At 43.7% G+C, this 22,815-nt stretch overlaps 3 protein-coding genes across 5 annotated transcripts in view; 2 read left to right on the top strand and 1 right to left on the bottom strand.

Annotated features, from left to right (window-relative positions):
• The window catches only part of ddr1 (discoidin domain receptor tyrosine kinase 1), a 34,646-nt gene extending 26,150 nt beyond the window's left edge, over positions 1-8,496 (top strand). For 2 of the 3 annotated variants that reach the window (XM_079275181.1, XM_079275182.1), the window contains exons 13-20: positions 872-1,079; positions 2,019-2,117; positions 3,349-3,650; positions 3,741-3,868; positions 4,626-4,823; positions 4,938-5,205; positions 5,856-6,005; positions 6,337-8,496. In XM_079275181.1, the coding sequence (XP_079131307.1) occupies positions 872-1,079; positions 2,019-2,117; positions 3,349-3,650; positions 3,741-3,868; positions 4,626-4,823; positions 4,938-5,205; positions 5,856-6,005; positions 6,337-6,477 (1,494 nt within the window). In that variant the 3' untranslated portion in view covers positions 6,478-8,496. The remainder of the gene's footprint in view (positions 1-871; positions 1,080-2,018; positions 2,118-3,348; positions 3,651-3,740; positions 3,869-4,625; positions 4,824-4,937; positions 5,206-5,855; positions 6,006-6,336) is intronic. The other variant, XM_079275183.1, reaches the window with a different exon arrangement.
• A 274-nt stretch (positions 8,497-8,770) lies between these two features.
• flot1b (flotillin 1b) lies at positions 8,771-14,737 on the bottom strand. Its single transcript, XM_079275390.1, has 13 exons — positions 14,608-14,737; positions 13,863-13,913; positions 13,313-13,388; positions 12,982-13,072; positions 12,340-12,483; positions 12,110-12,229; positions 11,665-11,760; positions 11,405-11,557; positions 10,983-11,164; positions 10,770-10,815; positions 10,491-10,628; positions 10,230-10,394; positions 8,771-10,135 (listed from the first exon to the last, which is right to left on the bottom strand). The coding sequence occupies exons 2-13, from the start codon at positions 13,903-13,905 to the stop codon at positions 10,106-10,108; spliced, it is 1,284 nt and encodes a 427-aa protein (XP_079131516.1). The 5' UTR covers positions 13,906-13,913; positions 14,608-14,737; the 3' UTR covers positions 8,771-10,105.
• A 2,922-nt stretch (positions 14,738-17,659) lies between these two features.
• tubb5 (tubulin, beta 5) lies at positions 17,660-22,528 on the top strand. Its single transcript, XM_079275266.1, has 5 exons — positions 17,660-17,774; positions 20,698-20,806; positions 21,028-21,138; positions 21,234-21,478; positions 21,602-22,528. The coding sequence occupies exons 1-5, from the start codon at positions 17,718-17,720 to the stop codon at positions 22,412-22,414; spliced, it is 1,335 nt and encodes a 444-aa protein (XP_079131392.1). The 5' UTR covers positions 17,660-17,717; the 3' UTR covers positions 22,415-22,528.
• Positions 22,529-22,815: the final 287 nt, after the last annotated feature.

Raw genomic sequence — 22,815 nt, 5'->3', positions numbered from 1 at the left:
ACGGCCACGTTCTCTCAACAGTGCGTACGTTCCTTGCCCGTAGGTGTGAATGTGAGCGTGAATGGTTGTCTGTGTATGTCAGCCCTGCGATTGTCAGCTGGGATCAGCTCCAGCTCCCCCGTGACCCAGTGAAGGATAAGCAGTGACAGATAATGTATGGATGTAGCTGGAGGAGTCTTGGTTCTAGTAGGGAAACTTCTGGACCATCTGTCTCATGAGACATCTGTTACCACCCAAGTAGAAAAGAGGTCAAATAAATGTTTGTTGCTCAAAGATCTGAATGTGATAGCTTTTCCAGAAACAATGTGATGGTTATTTTGGATAATCCATAGATCTTTCTGCTAACAGCTTTCATTGTAACTACTTTCCACAGAATAAATAACCCTAAGTGAGAGCATGTATTCCTGTGTGATTAGGCTGTGTCTTTAAACCAGATGGAAATGATTGATAACGGGCTAAGATAACAACTGCCGGTCTTTTGGCAGCGCACCACTGGATCGCCATCTGGATGTGAATTGTTCAAGATTAGAGGCCGTTTCCACAGTTTGATCACCATCTGCTTTAGGAATTAAAATGTTACATCCACACTCTGATTAGATACAGGTAGATACAACTGATGCAGTCCAAAACAACAGCCAATTGTAATGTTCAGTCAGGAAAAAAGAGGTGTTGAGAGGTAGTTTTGTGTTTTATTGAGAGGTGTAGGTGATAATATGTAGCCTACCCTCGTAAATGTGTACGGCTTGGACATGATGGTAGATGAAGTGGACTCAACACCCCTCTGGGCATGAACAGGGTTTATTGCTGGACTGTTGTAGTAGACCTGCAGCTTGTATTTCCTGCATTACCTGTGAATCTTCCGCCCTCCCAGGCCCAGGGTAGTCTGTCCAGTGACGAGCTGCGGGTTCACCTGTCGGTCCCCTTGGACAACGTGGTCATCAACAACACGCACAGCTACTCGAGCCGCTACCAGCGCATCCACACTTTCCCCGACGACCGCGACCATGACCGAGAGGGAGAAGGAGAGTATCAAGAGCCCAGCGCTCTGCTCCGGCCAAGGGATCCCAGAGACGGCACAGGTTGGTTTCAAACGCACACATGTGCGCACACAGTTATGGAGTCCATTGATGGATATGACGGGGTCTGTTGTTCCTGTTGGAGCCGAGTGGTTTAGTCCAGAGAAATCACATTGAGTAGAACATGCCGACATGCGGTGAAACAGTCCGCATGCTAAATACATGTGGACAGAGATTGATCTGTAGTCGCACACAATTAGCAAGGAGTCGGCGGAAAATGTCGAACAACTTTGTACATTATTGAAATTTCCACAAATATGTTTGTGGCTTGTGAAGACTTCGTCGTCTGCGTGCTTTTCATGTGTTGATCCTATCAATGAGCAAACTCGTGTGCAATGGGGAAGCAACAGGAGAGAAAATGTGGCACGCATATCAAGACACAATGGTCCTACAATGTGTTTCACCACACCAAACACAAGTAAATCAAACCAAACACCCCGAGAGGAGGAGTGCCTCCATAAAGATGCGCGGCGCAGAGGGAAGCACAAAAGAGCCATTGTTCTGAGAAAAGGGGAGAAAAAGAAAAGAGGGAGGAGAAAAAGAGGAGTAAAGAGAGAGAAAAGCATTCCGTAGCTTGCTTTGCACCACTGGAGGTCTGCGTGCCGTCTTTACGAGGCGCCTGTGTGAGTTTGAAATAACATGAGAAACAGAAACATTATTCCATCCACTGTTTCTTGTTATGTTTGCTCGAGTTGTGTTAACTTTGCCTGTTCTTGCTTCGCTCATCTGCTCCGTGCTCCACGCGTTCAGTGCAACCCCTCCTCCTTCTCTCGTGTTGTCATGAACATGCTAACAGTGCCATGCTAACGGGTGTCATTGTGTTTCGTTGTGTGTGTTTTGTGCCACGTCGTACGATCCATATCATGACTCCTGCGTGCACCTCGTCCCGTACGTTTTTGTGTGTTTTTGGTTATATGCGTGTGTGTGTGTGTGCTCTCCCAGCCTTGCTGTTAAACAACCCAGCCTCAGATCACAGACATGGCTCCAGACCCCTAGTCGTCCCCAGCACCGCTCAGGAAAAGAGCCTCAATGTGCCCCAGGGTAAGAGACCTCAGACTAGGCTGACACAGTCAGGCCCCCTTCCTCTCCACCTACCTACCTTTCAGGGCGGGGGCTTTAGAAGTGCTCTCACACAGAGATGCTTCTGGGATACGATAGCGACGATGACGACGTCTCTTTTCGCATGTGCACGACCATCATCGTCCTTCCTGTTACTCACACAATTAGTCACTCTCGTTCACTCACCACTCCAAATAACTTTGTTTGAAGGGATAGTTTGATATTTGGGGGAACTGTACTAATTTCCAAACGTACCCAGAGAAGTACAAGCTCACAGACGCCTTTTTGTTTAGCCGGCGTGGCTCTGTTGATGTCTGGCTGTTTGGTTCATCGGTTTGGTCTTCACTGATGTCACACGACAAGTGTTTAATTTACCTTAAGTCAGCATTTACCTCAGAGCACCACTGTGTGACTCTGTGGAATAACAAAAGGCCCTACTTAAAAGAGATTACATCACTGTACATGTTACGGGTTGTGTACTTAGGCATCAACAATTTTTGTAGAACATCTTTATGTGTACAGCATCAATCGTATCTGCTATATTGCGACGCAGTATTCCCAGTCGTGGCTGTCTGCATTATCATTTTAAAAAGGTTGTAACAAGTTGGTATTCAGCCACACGCCTCACAAGTCTTTGACTTATGTGCGCTGTCAGAGCCTCGTTGGAGCTGATCGTGTTTTGTTAGGTTGTTGCACCTTTTTGTTCAATCAAAACTTGAAATCGTATGTGCAAGTACAGCAGTAGATTCTTATTTAGTTTAAAGAAAGTAGAACAGATTTCTACAGTATCCCAGAAAGATTCATCCATCACAGTTGTGTTTTTCGTAATTAGAGTACCAGCTGTGTGATCAAAAAGACGTTCAGGAATTAAGCAGGAAAAATAGTAATAATAGGCAATTCACCAAAGGTGTTATCCATCTCTGTATGTATTTTTATTATCTTGTGTTTTATTGTTTTAGGTTGCTTTATTTTAAAGCTTATGATTTCTGCACAGAACCATATGAAGATGTTTCTAAAAAGTGTTGTACAAAGAGGTTTTTTGTTCATGAAATTCCCTCAAATCCAAACTATCCCTTTTATAACCAGTTTGTGATGGCATGCGATTCTCTCACTAACAACTCGTCTTCAATCAACACAAAGCTGTTTTTAATCACACAGCTCTTCAAGTCTCTTCACTTAATCCACCCTGTCTGTCTCGTCCTCCTCCCTTCAGCCTGTGGTTTGGACATGGACATGGAGAAGGGTTTCCCCCCAACTCAGGAGGAGCCCCCTCCCTACCCTGGCTCTCCTCCGTACCCCTCCCTGTCTCCCCCCGTTTCTCCCCCACTGCCTCCCAGCGTTCCTCATTACGCCGAGGCGGACATCGTGAGCCTGCAGGGTGTCAGCGGTAACAACACCTACGCCGTGCCCGCCTTGACCTCCTCGAGCCCCGGGGCCGACACCACCCCGCTGCCGGAGCTGCCGCGCCAATATCTCATCTTCAAGGAGAAGCTGGGAGAGGGACAGTTTGGAGAGGTGAGGAATGACCCGAAAATGGTTTTGTGTGTGTGTGTGGAGGGAGGGGTGGTTGTGCTTTTACTAATGTCAGTATTTGTTTGGTCAAAGGTTCACCTGTGTGAAATCGAGAACCCTCAGGACCTTACCAACTTGGAGTTCCCCTTCAATGTGAGAAAAGGTCGCCCTCTTCTGGTGGCAGTGAAGATCCTGCGCCCGGACGCCTCCAAGAACGCCAGGTGTGTAACATTACACACATTGTGGTTCACGCGTCTTCATTCCACCTTCCAAGGCTTATCTTGAAAAGAACTGACCTGCAGTGTCTCATGACCCACTGAGTCTTAAAATGTCCATGTCACGCTTCATACCCTGACTTGTTAGGTTGAAACACGTCAACGTCCATGAATTAATAATGCCTTTTTAACTTTCATTCAGAGTGCCTCGGATGTGTGGCCGGTGGCAGGAAAATCGATTGACTTCGTTGAGAACTCGAGTAGAAATATGTTTTTTAGGAATGTCCCATTCAATAAAATTGTAGTTTTAGCTTTCTGCTGAAATATTACTTTCCAGGTGATGGAGAGAATAATGTGGAGCCAGCCTTCACATACCATATCATCTTATCCATTCCTCATTATCAAATGCATGAAATTACTGAGCTGTTCAGCAGAAGCATGGCTGAGGTTCTTTTCATCCGTCGACTGCGATTCTAATATTTTCTCACATTTGAGCCCTGATTTGGTCCTCTGGCTCTCGTTAAAAACATACCTGGGCCTCTGTGGTTGTCTGGATGTCTGACTCTCGTCACCAGCTGCGTGCTTACTTTGGCTCTCTGCTCTTTTAGCACTGGGCAGATAAAGCTCCTATCTCATGTGAGCTTATGTGGTTATTGATTCAAGCCATTTCTTTTTTTTTACATGAGGCCAAAAATCCGCATGTTTCACTCTTTATCTTTCCTGTGCGATATCCCTTCATCTTGGTTCCTCCTTGTCCTGGTAGGAACGACTTCCTGAAAGAGGTGAAGATCCTGTCTCGCCTGAAGGACCCGAACATCATCCGTCTGCTGGGAGTGTGTGTGAGCAGTGATCCCCTCTGTATGGTCACTGAGTACATGGAATGTGGAGACTTGAACCAGTATCTGTCCCACCGAGTGCTTCTGGACAAGACGGGACCTACACATAACACCCCGACCATCAGGTAAGCCAGAAATGTGCACACACACATCACACATGCACTCAGATTTAGATGAACACAGAGTCAAAGTTTTGATTTATTCGTGATTCCCTCTCTCTGTCAACTTTTTCCCCCCAGTTACCCGGCCCTCATCTCCATGGCCAGCCAGATTGCGTCAGGAATGAAGTTCCTCTCCTCCCTCAACTTTGTGCACCGGGATCTGGCCACGCGTAACTGTCTGGTCGGGGGTGAGAAGGGTGAGAGCGGAGAGGATCGGGGCGGTGAGCGTCACATCAAGATAGCCGACTTTGGCATGAGCAGGAACTTGTATGCAGGAGACTACTACAGGATCCAGGGCAGAGCTGTGCTGCCAATACGCTGGATGGCCTGGGAGTGTATACTCATGGTGAGAGGACAGGACTGTGTGTGTGTGTGTGTGTGTGTGTGTGTGTGTGTGTGTATCTGATGGTGTGTGATGATCGCAATACTGTGTGTCACATTGTTGACCAGGATCAATTATAATAACATATTACAACAATATAGTTTTTTAAATCGAGGAGTTTAAGTTTGAGTAAGAAAAATAAATTATACCAAAATCCATGTGAGCATTTTTTAAATATAATTTCCATTATGTAAAATACCAACTACTGTAGAGGGAATCTGTTCAACAAATCAGCTCAAATGAATTTTCGCCCCCTTTTTTTCCCTCTTTTTCTGGTTTGTTTGCAACAAACTGGAGCTTGTTTACTGTAAACTTTGGTCGTCGGTGTCCTTGTGTAGCAGGAAATACAACCTTTGGATCCACAGACGCATGAATCCAGCGGAAACTTGTTAAACACATTCTGCTTAGTTTAAAAATGAGTGCAAAAGAAACCGTAAAAATATGTAAAGTTCAATGATGATGAACTCGTATGTAAAATAAATTGAGTAAATGTGTAAATGTGTCATCCCGTACGAACAATTAGGCCTCCTATGATAATGATGCGGATAGTACTTTTGATACTGATGGAGGTTATGATGTTGAAGACGTCTGTCTGTGTGGTTGTGTGTTCACAGGGTAAGTTCACCACGGCCAGCGATGTGTGGGCGTTCGGGGTCACTCTGTGGGAGATGCTGAGCGTTTGTCAGGAGCAGCCGTACTCCAACCTCACAGACGAGCAAGTCATTGACAACGCCGGGGAGTTCTTCAGAGACCAGGGCAGACAGGTACAACACGGAGTCTGGAGTACCAGCCCTCAGATGTTTTATTCTGACAATAACGGAGCTGTTCTTCATTTCCTGAGGTGTTTTCACCTTGTGTTCAGAATGTAGTACTTGCTACTGACTGATGATATCCGTGGCCCCAATTAAAGATGTTTTTCTGCAGGAGACAAACCGTGTTGGACCAAAAAGTAATGTGATGATAAAGATTAATTTAGGTATTTGTCAGAGTTGAAAACTGGTAGACTTTATCACGTGTTTTCTTATTATTTGTAAAGTCTCATGAATGAAATGGTCCCCGCTTCCTACCACCTTCCTCCCTTCCTCTCTCTTGCAGGTGTATCTGAGCAGGCCGGCTGTGTGTCCTCAGGGTCTCTTCGAGCTCATGTTGAGCTGCTGGAACAGAGACTGCAAGCTCCGCCCGTCCTTCGCCGACATCCACTCCTTTCTTACGGAGGACGCCATGAACATGGTGTAGCGAGAGCAACAGAAGGAAGAGAAAGGCAACGCTGAAGAGGGGAAACGCCTCGTTCGTTTCTGCGTCCTTGCTGCGGTGGGGAAGGTGTGGTGGAGGTGCTGCACAGCAGAGGCCGATGAGAGGGGAGAGTGGGTTGCGCGCTTTTATATTTGTACTTTTTTGGGTGGATGGGGCTGAGACACCGCTGGTTCGGTTTATTTCCACATCAGACCCCCAACCCCAAAGGCAAAACTAACCCCAGCTTTAGATGGACCGGTGAGAGTCCGAGCTACATTTCACGGGTGATGGGTGCAGTCTGCGTAGGAACTTTCTCTCCTCTCAGATACTTTATTACAAGGGGGCTTTGTGTTACTGGTGACTAAGTGCTGTAGAGTTAATGACACGGGAAACGGAAAGTTCTCCGAATACGACAATAGCAAGCTCGGACAGGAACACTTTGTGTCATGACTTTTGCGTATCCATCATAAATGCTACATGCAGGGTAACGGGTGACTGTGCACATGACACGCAAACCTGTCTGAACAGCACACCTAGTGTTCGGACATGAAAGTGCACATGCAGGGATTGTCTTAGTATTTATCGTATGTATAGCCTAATGCACACATTTTCATCAAAATCGGCTTCAGCCCCTTTTTGCCCATCTGAGGCACAAAAAAATGATAATTTGACCAAAAGTCTATGAAAAGATTTTCAGACATGGCTGACTGATAACTTCAGATCTCCCCATGTTTGTCGACCCTTCGACAATCCTCTTATCTTAACCCCAAAAACGTACACGGTGACCCTCATCCACAGCTGTAACTTCCAAGTTATTGTGGACTAATGTGAAATGATGTGGACCAGACACCCCCCCTCCCCATTGTAGTCAAAAAGTCCAAGCCATTTTGAACCCCATCTTTGAGCCACAGAGAGAAGAGCTGTGCCAAATGGACTTCTAAACCCTGAGGAAACGGGCACAGAAGAGGAGGGTCTGCTGCTGCCGACGACACGTGTCACACAAACTGGAAGGGCTTTTCCAAGCAGAGAGACAATACTGCCATCTGGGGCAGAGGCCGGGGCGTCTTCAGATGCGCCTGCTCAGGTGTTTTTGGCATTTCTTTTGTATCTGGCTGCGACCCAGACACAAAGGATCAAATGAAAAATTCCACAACCAGCTGCACTTTAAATCCTACTTGCATATCCCCGGCCATGATGGAAGTCCTCTCTGCGAGGGGCCTGATATGATTCCTGTCGATGTGGATTCTCATGCATCTCACCTGCAGTGATTTCAGTTGTTTAACCAATGGAGATCAAAATTCAGGACGGTCTTGTCTTCCTTGTTAAATCCTCTCTCTTCAAGGCATTGCCAAACCAAGAGATGTAAAATATTATTTTTAAAAAACAAAATGGAATGGCACCATCAATTCATCTCATTTTATGACGACCTTTTTGTTCGATGTGTTGAGACGCGTCTACTCATCGAATATTCAATCTCCGCTCATCCAAATGCATTACTGTGCTCTACAAACACACTGTCAATGTATTACTCAAACTGAATTCTGGGAGTTCTGACTTTAGTGTGAATGTCAACATCAACCTCTGCATTTTCCCACGTTAATACATTAAGCTGACCGCGGTAGAATCAATGCTATCTACCTTACTGACTGTAAATCAGTGCCGAGGTGATCAAGATTATCAAGTAATACATGTTTACTGATTGTCAATGGTTGTGCCATTTGAGTCATTTTTGATACTGTAGTTCAACCAAACCCATATTTTTATATATACTTTATGTACTTAGACACTCCTTGATGTCTGATTTCGTCCTTTGAGGTTGAGCATCATAGTATGTACATATTTTAAGGACAGAATTGTAATTTTCTTTACTAATATATGGGAAACTCTTTGTAACATTTGGGGTCTTCTGTATCCGTAGAACGCTTGCTACCTTGATGCCATGGTAATTCATCGCTGTCTATTTTTGTAGATGTTTTAATAAACATTAATCTTTTCAAGAAATTCAAGAATTGCTCTTGGGCTGTGACGATTGATTGTTTGGTCAATAAAACATGAGAAAGTACAAAATTACATCCATATTTTCTGAGGACCTAAAGGTGACCAATAGTCTAATACACAAATATATTCAATTTACAATTATATAAAACAGGAAAGCAGCAAATCTTCACATTTGATGAAGAACTTAATTTTACTATAGTTTATTCATAGTCTGTTGATCTATATCTCTAGTCTGCTCCATGCGGTCTTAAATAAAACTTAAATGAAGTAACTCAAGAAATACAATAAACAAACAGGCTAGTGATTAAACCATCACTTTATTGTTTGAACATTTCACTACAGATACATCTTGTACACTACTTCAAAGCTATGTAATTTTGTTAACTTAAAGTACACATGCAACAGCACGTTTAATGAAGAGTAAAAGATTAGTCACAAGAAGAAACAAGTGGAGACTGATTTGGTGTTCATCTATGGCCGTCCCTTGGCTTTAGGATCAGTTGGATATGAGGGGAGTTCCCTGACAGAAAAAGTATAATGGGTTTAAGTAAAGAAGTAAACTCGACTTGAGGGTTGTGGATTAACCAGGCACTTGGCGATAACAAAATGCATACGGCTTGACAGCCGAACAGTCTGAAAACAAGAGCACCTGATCAGAGACGCTGAACTGTTACTAAACACCTTCCAATACGCAAGAGCTAAACATCTGTTGAACTTTATAATAGTCACAGCATAGAAAACACTATATAAAATAACAAAAAACAGCCCATCTCCCATATGTCAGTTTAAACTCGAGACAGCAAGCAAAGCAGCAGGCAGCATGCATGGCTCTCCTTGACTCGTGTCTAATAAAGACTCCTGAAGACGCTGCAGCGAAGTCAACTGACATCGGTTCTTTTCCACCACAACAGACTTTCATTTCTTTCAACGGGAAACCCCTGTAGCTCCTTCCCACCAACCACTTCCTTCCCCTCCATTCTGAAACGCAAAACAAAATCCATCAAACTGACATGATGTTGGGCTTAAGTTAGTTTCTACAAAAGAGTAGTGGAGTTAACTATCAACCCCCCGACTTTCTCTTTTTAAGATGAACGAGTGGACGAAGCAAATGAACGTGACGCTCGGTCCAGCACCAATTTGCCCGCACACAAAACTACGAGGTGATGCTGAGATAAAGAGCTCAGCACCGTTTAACTGAAAGACATTTACTACATTAAAAAGTAAAACAAAAAAGAATGACAGTTGGTTGATTAAGTCCATATACAGAAAGAATGAGGCTGGTTGGTTTAGTAAAAAAAAAACAGATTGCATACTTAAGGTAAAGTACAAAACAGCAATGAGAGGAAGTCCTACTTTGGGGTTTTTGTCTCCTGGTAACAGCTTCATGAATAATCCTATCCCTTGCAGCTACATTTGCTGTCATCTACAGCAGAAAGCACAACAGCTCAGAACAGGAACATGACGGAGAACGTTTAGATGGAGGAGGAACGAGAGACACACAAAGTGAAGCGCATGCACAGAGACGATCGGACAAGACTACGGTGCTGCAGTGGTTATAGGCACAAGGAGGAGACGTGAAGCTCCTAGTCTGAATGTGGGGGACACCTCCTCTCCTGATTACTTCTTGCTCTTCTTAATGCACGAGGCCGGGCCCTCCTACAACCTGCAGAGTCGACGAGAGAAACGTGAGACGATTACCGGCTGCAGCAGTCGTCCAGTCTCACATCGGACTTTCACACACGTGTGCTCCAGCTTACCTGGGAGATGCGGACTCCGGTGAGTTTCTCCACAGCGGCAGGCAGCCTGGTCATGATATCTAGCACCTCCCCAGTGAGTTTGGCCACTCCCACCTCTGAGCCACCACTGGACACCATCGTGATCTTTTTAGCCGACAACAGTGGCTTGCTGATCTCCTCTGCCATCTGCAGGACGAGAAACAACAGAGGAATTAATGCAGAGAAGAGGGGAGAGAGATCATTATCATCATCTATTCACTCATCCGTGACGGTCAGACTGACCAGTGGCAGTTTCTCCAGCAGCATGTCCACCATGGCTCCGTCTTTGTACTGCCGGAAGGCTTCTGCTTTCTTGGTCATCTGCTCCGCCTCGGCGCGGCCCTTAGCCTCCGTGGCAAAAGCCTCGGCGTCGCCCTTCATCTATACAGACACACAGAAATGTACAGAGTTAATATTACAATACAAATGTACAGGCCTACAGTACAGACAGGGGGGGGGGGGGTGAAGTGGAAATGGCATTGAGTATTTTCAGAAAAATAGGAAAGATGCGGCAGGACTCGCCTTGATGCTCTCGGCCTCTGCCTCGGCCTCCATGATGAGCTGCAGGCTGCCAGGAGGGAGGAGAGGATTGTTTAAATTGTCTTAAGTGATTTTATATTGAATTTTGTCCTTTCTCTGTGCTGTTCGGATGTTGGATGCACATCACTTGATGTTTGCACGTTTCATAGATCTCATCAGAACACAAGACAACAGTATCGTGGCTCCAGGACTCACCGCTGAGCCTCAGCCAGTCTCTCCAGTCGGTACTTCTCTGCTTCTGCCGGCTTCTTCACTCTGGCCTCCAGCTCCTTCTCCTTACGGGTGATCTCCTGCTCCTGCAGGGTAATCTGCTGGGTGCGCTCCACCACCTGAATCTGCATTTTTTCCTCCTCAATGCGCTGCTTGGTCTTGGCCACCTGGCGAAGGAAGAAAGAGGAAAAAGAAACTGATACGCTACTGAAACTTCAATCATGGAAAAGTAGTCAAGAACCATGTACAATCTGGATTGGTCCTGTTAGTACAAACTCAACCAGCCAGCCTAATAAGATGTGTAGATGTGGTGTGCACAGGCTCAACAGACAACATTTCACCAGCACAACAAAAACATATCAAACTTAAAAGCAATTGGCCCGAGAACATCAGCTCATGAACTGTACCTGAAGCTGATATGCCATTTCTGACTCCGCCTTCTTCGTGTTGACCTCGACATCATAGGCGGCCTTCTTCAGCTCGTAGTCTCTCTGGGATTTTGCCATCTCGATCTCATTCTTGTACTGAGCTGAAACCTTCTCCTGCATCGCGTGGGCCTCCTGTGTAGAGCATGCAGCAGGACAGAAAACCGATGAATTTTGGGGGATTCTTTTCAAACTTAACGATTATTCTCATTTTCGGATTTGTCCATAGAAGCAGATTTTACCCTCATGACAGAATCCCGTTTGTACTGAGCCTCTCCAATCCTGGCATCCTTCTGCACCTGAGCTGTTCTGGCTTTGCCCAGAGAGTGAAGGTAGTCCTGTGAGGGAAACAGGGACGGTCAGCTGTGAGACAAGCATTAAAAAGGATGGCAGTGCATTCAGCAAACAAAAAACAAGAGACGGTGTGGTTACCACTGAAGACCTAATTCACCACTAATGTAAAGAGCAGCTAGAGGTCTCAGAGACAGTGAGTCAATATCATTACTTAAGTCTATTACTGCAACAGAGTAAATCATGTGACGCTAAAAGCTTTCATATAAAAAAACACAGCGCTCACAGCAACACTTAAGATTCCTGCTGCTCCAGTAATCAGTGTGTGGTGTTTTGATCATTACATGTTTGCCGTTAGCCCTGGCAGAAAATGAACCCAAAACAGACAGGAAGTACCTGATCATCATGAACATCTTTGAGCGTGTAGCTGACGACACCGATCCCCATGTTGACCAGGTCAGAGGAGGCCACTTTAAAGACCTGCTCAGAGAACTTCTTACGGTCCTGATAGATCTCCTGTACACAGGGAAAGATTATATTGTATAAGTAAGTGATGAGTCATAAACATAATCTTTTGAAGATGGAAAATGTCAAGCAAATCCATTTGACACGCTCAGAACACCAACCTCCACAGTCAAATGGGCAATGATGGCTCTCTGGTGTCCCTCCAGTGTTTCGAGAGCAATCGTGGAAATCGCAGCCTCAGACTTGCCCATAAACATTTGGCAGGCAGTGGCCAACATCTCTTTGTTCTGGCCCTGGATCTTCACCTGCATACAGACAGGAGAAGAGAATGTGAAAAAAGATGAAGCAGGTCAGACATGAAATTATAATCTGGCATTATCGATGCCACAGTCAGATGTTTTTTCTTTCTATTTTGCACTTTTAAAAACAATCAACTTCCTGTAAAAATAGCCACGGACTCACTAAATTCTTTCTCTAAGGGGACGTCCAATTGGCCCTCTCCATCCAGCACAGTGTCATCTTCCTTTCCCTTGTTTACTAACAGTAAATAACCTTTAAACTGCACTGAATATGCATGCTGTGTGTTTATAAACGGTACGATGAGTCTAATCCTCTGGCCAAAATATTGGCACATGTTTAATTTGCTTGTGTTTCAGTATTTTGTATTTGTTTATGTAATCAGACAGTTACTTGTTCACGTCCACTCATGAACATCATATATCTAAATATAATTTTTCGTGTGGAAACATACCCATCGTTTTGACTCAATTCAATAAAAGCCGTACGGTATTTCCAAAGCATACCTGTGCAATGCCGGTGACAGAGATAGGCACCCCGTGACGGGTGTAGACTCTGTCACTCTTCACATTTAGAGTCAGAGTGTTGAGGGCGATTCTGAGAGGAAAAGGCATAAAATAAAAGGAAAGGGTGAGATATAATAACAAAGAGCAAGAATGAAAAGGCACAGCATAAGAGACAGAGGGAATTAAGTCAGCCACAAAACAACAGCTAATGGATACAGCAGTCAGAAAAGATACCAGCACATCTCTCCTATCAACATCCATTTCCCTTGTTAGCTGACCTGTACATAAAATCAAGCTGCTATGAGGAATGGAGCCTGAAATAAAGGATCACCTCTGGATCTTCTGAATACATGGGAAGACAAACACTCTTCCTCCAGCAATCATTAGAGGAGGAGACCGGCCAAAGCCTGCAGACAAAGAAGGGAGGGGAGAACACATAACATAAACAATACGCTACCATTCAGTAACATACAGCTGGTTATTGATAGAGTAACTGGATCTAGGACATAGTTTAACATGCAAACCCAGTAGTACGACAATATCAATATAATGCTGTTTATTCACAACAGCTTGAGAGTACACTTTGCAGCAAGCTGGAAAATTCTTAGTTTACTCCACTTTAAGTGTTGCTCAATAACATCTCATCACAAGACATGTGGTGATTAAATCACATGACGCAAGTTTTCCGTTCCACTGTAAACAAAACTCATTTCATCACAGGATTGTTATGACACATCGCACAGTACAGTGGCCTTATGAACATGTGTAACATTACATCAGCATTCAATATTTCATTACTCAACTTTTCATACCATCCTGTGTTTATTGTGAGAGAAATAATCATGAGATGTAGGCAAAAGATATGAAAGAAAATATCTCACCAGACACCACCATGGCTTCATTGGGTCCACACGTGTAAAACATCTTGATTTCTGATTTGAAGCAAAGACATTATAGCAAGAGCATGTCAAAGGATGGACATCTAAGTATATTTATATTTATGTGTAGAGAGCCACTGCTCAATGGTCATAAACAATATTAGGGTTTTATGACAGTATTAAACACTATTTTCTGTATTGAACCTTAATAAATGCAATTTAAATTGATGGCACCACTATACAATATTGACTGATATTAACATTCCTAATATTGTTAATACCGTAGTATCGTAATTGATGGATTATTTAGGTGTAAAAACAGTGAGGTGGTAACACAGCTGACATGTTTATGTCAATGAAGCTTCGAACGTTATATTTTCACAGAGAACAAGCCCCGCCCCCTATAACAACTCCCATACAGCGCAGACAGCTCGGTTTGACTGTCGCCTTTAAAGACCGACGTGTTGTCACATATTAGAACAAAACGCATCGCTCCTCGTAAAAAATGATGTCGCACATATACGTTAGTACAACGAATGTAGAACCGAATAACGGTCTGCAAAGACGGCTAGTTCGCATGCTAACGTTAGCTAGCTGATAAAAAAAGAGAGCGGAGTCGGGTGTGGGCCGATAACGTCACCAACGTACGCCTGTGGAAACCAGTCCAGCGTTTAGCTATCCCACGCATCTAGCTATAGTATTCACCGCATGATGTGACACATCGAACTGATCACTCCGTGTAACTTACCGATATCCGGTCGATACAGAAGTAAATCCTTTTTTTAAAGAGTAACTTGAGGTCAGTTTGGTGTTGCAACGGTCAGCTACTTCGCCGTTTTCCCGTCAACTGGAATGGCAAAAATGTCTGTGAGAAGAGGGGGAAGGGTGCAGTGACCACGCCCATCCTCACGACACGAACGCCCTCCGTCAGTCGCCACCTAGTGGTTGATCATGATAACTGCACTCTATCTATCTATCTATCTATCTATCTATCTATCTATCTATCTATCTATCTATCTATCTATCTATCTATCTATCTATCTATCTATCTATCTCACGTTATCTATCTATCTATCCATCTCAGTCTATCTGTCTGTAATGCAACTGCTCTGCCATAAAGTCTACTTTTATGATGCTTAAATTGTTTTTTGTACACTTTCATTAGTTTTTAAATTCAACTATATATAACTATATATGGTTAGGGATGGTTTTGCACTGATCTGCATACAATCCAAAAGTGTTATAGTATTCTGCCCCAACTGTAAATGAAAAGGGCGAAAATAAAAATCACAAACACCTATCAATATGTTGTAGTTACCTTAGTAGTAGTCACCTTAAACTTGGACCTCAGGGATACACACATAATTTAATTTTGAGATGGTTTAAAAATGTTGATTTTCGTGGACCTTCAGTTGCCAGCTATCACAGTGAGGTTTGTGACGTTGCCTGAATCTACATCATAATAAATTCCACTGCTTAATTGTGCATTAAAGGAAGTTAAAATGGAAGATTTAGCAGACAGAGTACACACCAAACAGAACACAGTCTGAAACACATATTATAAACAATTATTAGGTTTAGGTCGTGATATTAAAAGTAATTGCCCATACATCAACTGTCTGAGATGACATTTTAAACAATCACATCAATGTTCACCTAGAAAAACACAAAACATGTTCATAGTCAGCCCATCACCACTGTATCTCAACCGTACTCCTCTGCATGATTGATGAATGTACTGGAATAATGTCTGAAGTACAGGGGCACACCAACATATGTTTGATGTCTCATGTATTTAGATGATAGTATTAATGTGCACAATCACAATGGAGCCTTGCATTACAATTAGACTCAGTGGTAGGACTATGACCGCTTCTAAAATAAATTCAGAACTACACTATTTCATGCGAATAAAAATCATCCTGCAGCAGAGATTAGTTCATAACTCTGTAATCCACTAACTCCAATCTGATTATACCATAAACATGGAGGATTCTGGATTTGTTCCTGATGGGAGCTGCAGGGACCTGGCTCACCCATCCTGTCCACTCTGATCAGACCTTTCGACCTTTCAACCTTTCGAGCCCCGACTCTTTGCCGCTGGTGTGAGGTTACATAGAGCAAAGATTTGTCCTTCTCCTTTTTCTTCAGCTTGTTGAGTCGAGGAGGAGTGACGTTACTTCTCCTCTCTCTCTCATGAGTTACAGGACAATATGCATAAGACTGAAAAACAGCATCTTACCCAAAGCTGTCACCATACACACACACACACATATACACACACACACACACACACACACACACACACACACACTCATATGTACAGTATATATATATATATTACTCTATTCTTACACTGCTACTTGTTTACACCTTGTGCATTTGCTAGATGTTATGCTGCTAGTGTGTATTTGTACACTGGACAGCACTTTGAATACTGTTCTTATTTTGAAATTATTTTTATTATTTTTGTCTATATCGTAATTAAGTTGTAATGTTGTCTTGTGCAATTCTCTCGTATCTTATCTTAACAAATTGAAACGAATGTTCCTGTTACTGCATATTTGATTTACTTTCTTCAAAGAGAATTATAGCTTTTTGGTATCAGGAACAATCTAACTCTAACAGTACAGCGTTGTCTCTGGGAGGTCTGGAAGAGTAAAGGGCAACTTTTATGCTGCTTAATAAATATACACTTCCATACATGTATGACCAACACACTTTATTATAACACTGTCAGCTCACAAAATCCCAAAACCCCAAAATTGATACAGAACAGCTTGGACCTTGAGGTTAAATTGTTTTTTTTTCAATTGTTCTTTCCAATGCTAAAAATGACCCAAAATTGATACAGAACAGCTTGGACCTTGAGGTTAAATTGTTTTTTTTTCAATTGTTCTTTCCAATGCTAAAAATGACCTTGAGCTTTTAGGCTGTAATGGATGAACAATCTTTGAAGTGCCCCAAAAAAAAGAAAAGAAAATCTTATTTCCGTGACAACTTGTCAAACTCCAACTGCAGATGGAGATTTAATTTGATTTCACTTCATTGCTTTCTGAAATGGGTCCTGCATCACAAGATGTGGCCTATACTCTGTTTCACATAACAGTCCACAACAATTACACAAACATACACATCAGACATGACGATTAAGCAGCTGCAACGCAACACAGTTTCATGGTTTGCTTTCACATTCAGTGCTTACCCAGACCTTAAAAGAAGTGTAACATGACTCCAGACCGACTGAGACCTCAAGCTCTGATTTGACAGTTTGACAGACAAAAGCGTTCTTAATCAACAAGATATGTAATATGATAACAAACAACAACAACAAATACTCCAGAACAGCTACTAAATGGGCCTTGTGGTGAGACAAAGGACCCTGAGGAGAGGGGCTTGAGCTGGCTGACCCCATCTTGTCCCTGGTTTGAAACTGAAATGTCTGCCATCTGTCTACTCTGCAGGGAGTGTGACAGTAAGAGTGATTTTAAAACTGCTGATTGGTTATTCAGCTTTGAAATCTGAAATGAAAAAAACTGCAATACATGTCAGTCACCAGCTGTTACTGGACAGCAGCTGTTAAAATGCTGTTCACTCTCTATATCTTATTTCCACACCCAGATCTGCAGCAGCGCCTCTCCTCATCCCGCCTCCGGGTCAGCCTTCTCAGCCAATCCGCGTTCAGCATCAGCCGGGGTCTGGGTCTAGCCACGCCCACTCCCCTGCCCCAGCCTCGCTCTGGCAGCGCTCCAACACTATAAATGCATTGTCCTGCGCTTCTACATTAGTCTTGGGTCGGCTCCTCGCCCCCTGCGAAGTGACTTTTCTGCTGGTCGTTGTAAAACTTTTGCATCCGCTATGAGGGAAATCGTTCACATCCAGGCCGGACAGTGCGGTAACCAGATTGGTGCCAAGGTAAGAACACATAATTATCGACAGTGTATTTATTCTTTTATAGCATAATGTTTCCTCTCACTGTTAAAACAAACAAAAAAAGAATCCACCGGCTCATGATGCAAGACACACCCATTCATCTTTTTAAAGTCCCTGATTGTTTGTCTGTGTAAGAAGACAAAGGACTCCTTTTGTCTCATTGTGCATGAATAAAAAAACATTCTGTCCAAACAGTACATAGCGTTATGTATTTAAACACATCACAAATCATAAAATATCACTTATTACTGTTGAATTGTTTTTCATCACTTTTCTGTCTGGAGCACTGCGGTAGCAGGTATAGGTGTGTGTGGAGCAGAGGACCGTGCTTACTCACACGGTTTAACGGGGCTCTTGTGTCTCTTCTGGTTTTTGTTCACACAACACTGGGCGTGTCTGCGTCTCAACAGCTGAGGACTCAGCTGACCTCAAGATATTGTCTGGGGAAAAGAAAGGAAAAAAACCGGGTCTATTCTTCGCCTGTCAGAGCCCCTCAGTCAGAGCATTCAGCACTGGGTTCTTTGTCTTGCACACACAGATATGCCTGGTATATCAGACAATGAGTGGGAGCTGGGATAGCAGCACCAAATGGCCATATTGATTATATTTTATTCCTGCGGGTTGTAGATGCAGACTGCTGCTTCAGCTGGTGAGAAAGCAGGAGGGCGGTGGAAAGGGTGTGGCATGGATAATTGGATGAGAAATAATTGTTCCGTTAAAATAGCAATTTAGCTTTTAGCAATAAAATACTCTCAAATACTTACTTTTGTCAATTTTGTATTCAATTTGAATGCATTTGCCACTATAGTCTCCTTAATAGGGCCCTGCAGTCTGCCTCACATCACCCAGTCTCACCCAGGAACAATAGCAGTCTGCTATACAGTACATGTCTTCATGGCCCGTTATTATCCTCTTATTACCTCCTTTTGTTTTACAACTGATCAGGAAATGTTAACCCCCTATGAGCCAGCTCACAGCCTAAGATCCTAAGGTGGGGCCCTTCTGTCTGATCCAAAGTCGAGGTTGAAAACTAACCTTGCCTTTTCCATCAGGGCCCCTCAGCTTTGGAACGAGCTGCCTGAGGAGATGAGGCTCGCAGAATCAGTAATCTCTTTCAAATCACTTCTTAAAACACATTTTTACAGACTGGCTTTTATGTGATGTCGTTTATTTTAATTTGTTGATTTTACTAAATTATTTTACTAAATATATATATATATATCGACATATAGTGGCATCAACCAAAAGTCCCTCTCTCGCCTCCAACTAGTTCAGAACGCAGCATCTCGTCACCCCAATCCTGGCTTCTCTCCACTGGCTCCCTGTTCGTTTTAGAATTGATTTTAAGATTTTACTGATGACTTTTAAAGTACGTGTGTGTCTGGCCCCAACATATAGGGAGCATATGTTTGAATGGGATCTCTCAAACACACGCACACACACACACACACACACACACACACACACACACACACACACACACACACACACACACACGCACACACACACACACACACAGGAATCTTGCCCTGTTTAAATAGAGTTTAGAGACCACACTAACAATGGCCATGTATTACAGGATACGTCGTTATCGTTGTGATGTTCGGCTTACAGAGATTTTTCATGTCCAGTAAAGCAGGGCCTGTCTGTGTAATCAGTTTCTTTCCTCTCCTAACCATATTAGGGGAAGGGTGGGGGAGGAATGGAGGAAACAGCTGATGCGCAGTGGGTGAAGTCATTGGGTTCATAACTGATATGCCTCATGAAGAATGGCTAGTAGAAAGAAACACAACATATAACCATTATACTTTTATTGAATTTGTATAGCAGTTGCACCACAGAATGTAAAGGTCAGTAAATATATAGACTTATGCAATTGGAGTTATTGCAGTATATCCATCTCCCCTTCTAAAGCATGGGGCATAACTTGTGTCTTTGTATTGTCCAATGTTGTTAAAATAACTACTGGCAGTGAGGATCCACATTTGTTTCCAGTCCTTCAGGACTCATTGACTCAGATGTCCTGGATATGATTGACATAATTGCTGAAGAGCTACATTGTGGTGAATTAGGTCAGGGTGTGGCATTGCCTTCCTGCTTATTGTCCCCATTCTTTCACTGTGAATGTTTTCAGTCTTTACTGATATCCAACTGTGTCACTGTCAAATATTTGTCAGTTTCTCAGTCTTTTTGGTCGTTCTTTTTCAACTCTTTGTTCTCTTTACCCTGCTGTGATCTCCCTCATATTAAGGTCACTTAGTCATTTTTGTTTTACGTGGTTATTTAAATGTCATGATACTCAGACTACAGCTGACTCCCAATCTCTTAAGTACTGAGCAGCAATACAGCCCGCTTATCCAGATTACTCTAAATCCTCCCACTGCTGCTGTTTGCAGAAAATGACGAGCAAGCAAATGTCTGGCTGCATGCAGCAGTCCCGCCTACTAATGGGATTTAATGCACACACAGTGTGAGTGTGGTCTTTAAAGAGTGAACAAGACATGAATACAGATTTGAAGACAAGCAGTCTCTCCAGCAGTGTGACTGCCTGCAAATGGAGTTTGTTTGCAGTGTTGCTCCTGGAGTGATCTGTAGCCCCTTTGTGCTCCCTCCTTTGCATTTTACATGTGAAAGAACTGCATTCTGCTGAGTCATCACTCAGTAACTTATAGTAGGGGGGAAAAAGCAGGAAATATGAAGCTGCATTGTATTAAATGGGTTAATATATGGCTTGGTGAAAGGAAGAAAAATCCTGTCGTTTTTTTTAACAGAATCCAAAAATGCAAACCCACTGCTGTTTTCCTCTTTTAAAGTCCCTGGTCCAATAAACCGTATTGCTAATGTGCACGTGTGTACTTTCTTTGGAAGCAACTGTCAAGTGATACCTTCCATTTTGTGTCCGCAGTTCTGGGAAGTCATCAGCGATGAGCATGGCATCGATCCCACAGGGACTTACAACGGAGACAGTGACCTGCAGCTGGACAGGATCAGTGTCTACTACAATGAGGCCACCGGTCAGTTAATATCTATGGAGTATGTTATGTGAACACATGCTCAGCTTTGCTATTGCATTCTGAATTACAACTTAAGACATGTTGTTACAGACTGTCTGCTGTCGAGCATGGATTTTGTTAAATATTCTGTGTAACATCTAAAAATGTGTCATTGAATTGGTATGTTTTCTCTCTCTCTCCCTCTCTCTCTCTCTCTCTCTCTCTCTCTCTCTCTCGTGAAGGAGGCAAATATGTCCCTCGGGCCATTCTGGTGGACTTGGAGCCTGGCACCATGGACTCTGTGAGGTCTGGACCCTTTGGGCAGATCTTCAGACCTGACAATTTTGTGTTTGGTGGGTGAAATAAATCCATTTTCTCATGATGCTGAATGACTTGAGCCTTTTTTTATGAAGAATGGCTCACCTGTACATCCCTCCTTCTCCTCCAGGTCAGAGCGGTGCTGGAAACAACTGGGCCAAGGGTCACTACACAGAGGGAGCTGAGTTGGTGGACGCAGTCCTAGATGTGGTCCGCAAAGAGTCAGAGAGCTGTGACTGCTTGCAGGGCTTCCAGCTCACCCACTCTCTTGGTGGAGGAACTGGGTCCGGCATGGGAACCCTGCTCATCAGCAAGATCCGCGAGGAGTACCCCGACCGTATCATGAACACCTTCAGTGTGGTGCCCTCCCCCAAGGTAATGTACTCTTGTGATAGAGCATAAGAATTTGGGGTTTTCATTTCAGTATATCTTGCCTTGGGTTTTTCTCCGCTAAGATCATGAGACTGAAGAACGATTCTGCGTGTTTTCTGTCCTCAGGTGTCGGACACAGTGGTTGAGCCCTACAATGCCACCCTCTCAGTCCACCAGCTTGTAGAAAACACAGATGAAACCTACTGTATTGACAATGAGGCCCTGTATGACATTTGCTTCCGTACTCTGAAACTCACCACACCCACCTACGGAGACCTTAACCACCTTGTGTCCGCCACCATGAGCGGGGTCACCACCTGCCTGCGTTTCCCCGGTCAGCTCAACGCTGATCTCCGCAAACTGGCTGTCAACATGGTGCCTTTCCCCCGTTTGCACTTCTTCATGCCTGGCTTCGCCCCCCTGACCAGCAGAGGCAGCCAGCAGTACAGAGCCCTCACAGTTCCCGAGCTCACCCAGCAGGTGTTCGATGCCAAGAACATGATGGCTGCATGCGACCCACGTCACGGCCGCTACCTGACCGTCGCCGCCGTGTTCCGTGGGCGCATGTCCATGAAGGAGGTCGACGAGCAGATGCTGAACGTCCAGAACAAGAACAGCAGTTACTTCGTCGAATGGATCCCCAACAACGTGAAGACCGCCGTCTGTGACATTCCACCCCGTGGCCTCAAGATGGCCGTCACTTTCATTGGCAACAGCACAGCCATCCAGGAGCTGTTCAAGCGTATCTCAGAGCAGTTTACAGCCATGTTCCGCCGTAAGGCCTTCTTGCATTGGTACACAGGCGAAGGTATGGATGAGATGGAGTTCACTGAAGCAGAGAGCAACATGAATGATCTGGTGTCGGAGTACCAGCAGTACCAGGATGCCACTGCTGAGGAAGAGGGTGAATTTGAGGAGGAGGCTGAAGATGATGCCTGAAGATAAAAATGGGAAAGTCATTACATCAATGCCAAAATGAAAAACATAGTGTCTGAAGCATTGCTAGAATTGCTATTTAACTTTAGCATAGATATCCCTCGTGATTCACTGCAAATAAAGTTGTCAAATGAAAATGTGTTTGCATTTCATTAATTCGTACAATTGTTCATATTTGTTTGATAAAACATCAACGACAAGTCAGCCATCATATCTCAATCACATTTCAAAATGTAAAAGGATTTAATGTTGAGGCAGATTTCCAGAGATGGATGAATGTTAATTCTGTTGAGGTCAGCAGTTTGTGCAGTAGAGGATACTAATGTGCAGTCACGTGCTGTTTCCTGCTGCTATGAAAAAAAGCTGCGTCATTCAATTTCGTTGTGCATGGATAACAAGGTTTA

The sequence above is a fragment of the Melanostigma gelatinosum genome, assembly GCF_949748355.1.
Source record: "Melanostigma gelatinosum genome assembly, chromosome: 9".
Taxonomy (NCBI): domain Eukaryota; kingdom Metazoa; phylum Chordata; class Actinopteri; order Perciformes; family Zoarcidae; genus Melanostigma; species Melanostigma gelatinosum.
Note: the sequence above shows the minus strand (reverse complement) of the source record. Positions and strands in the feature narration are given on the sequence as shown.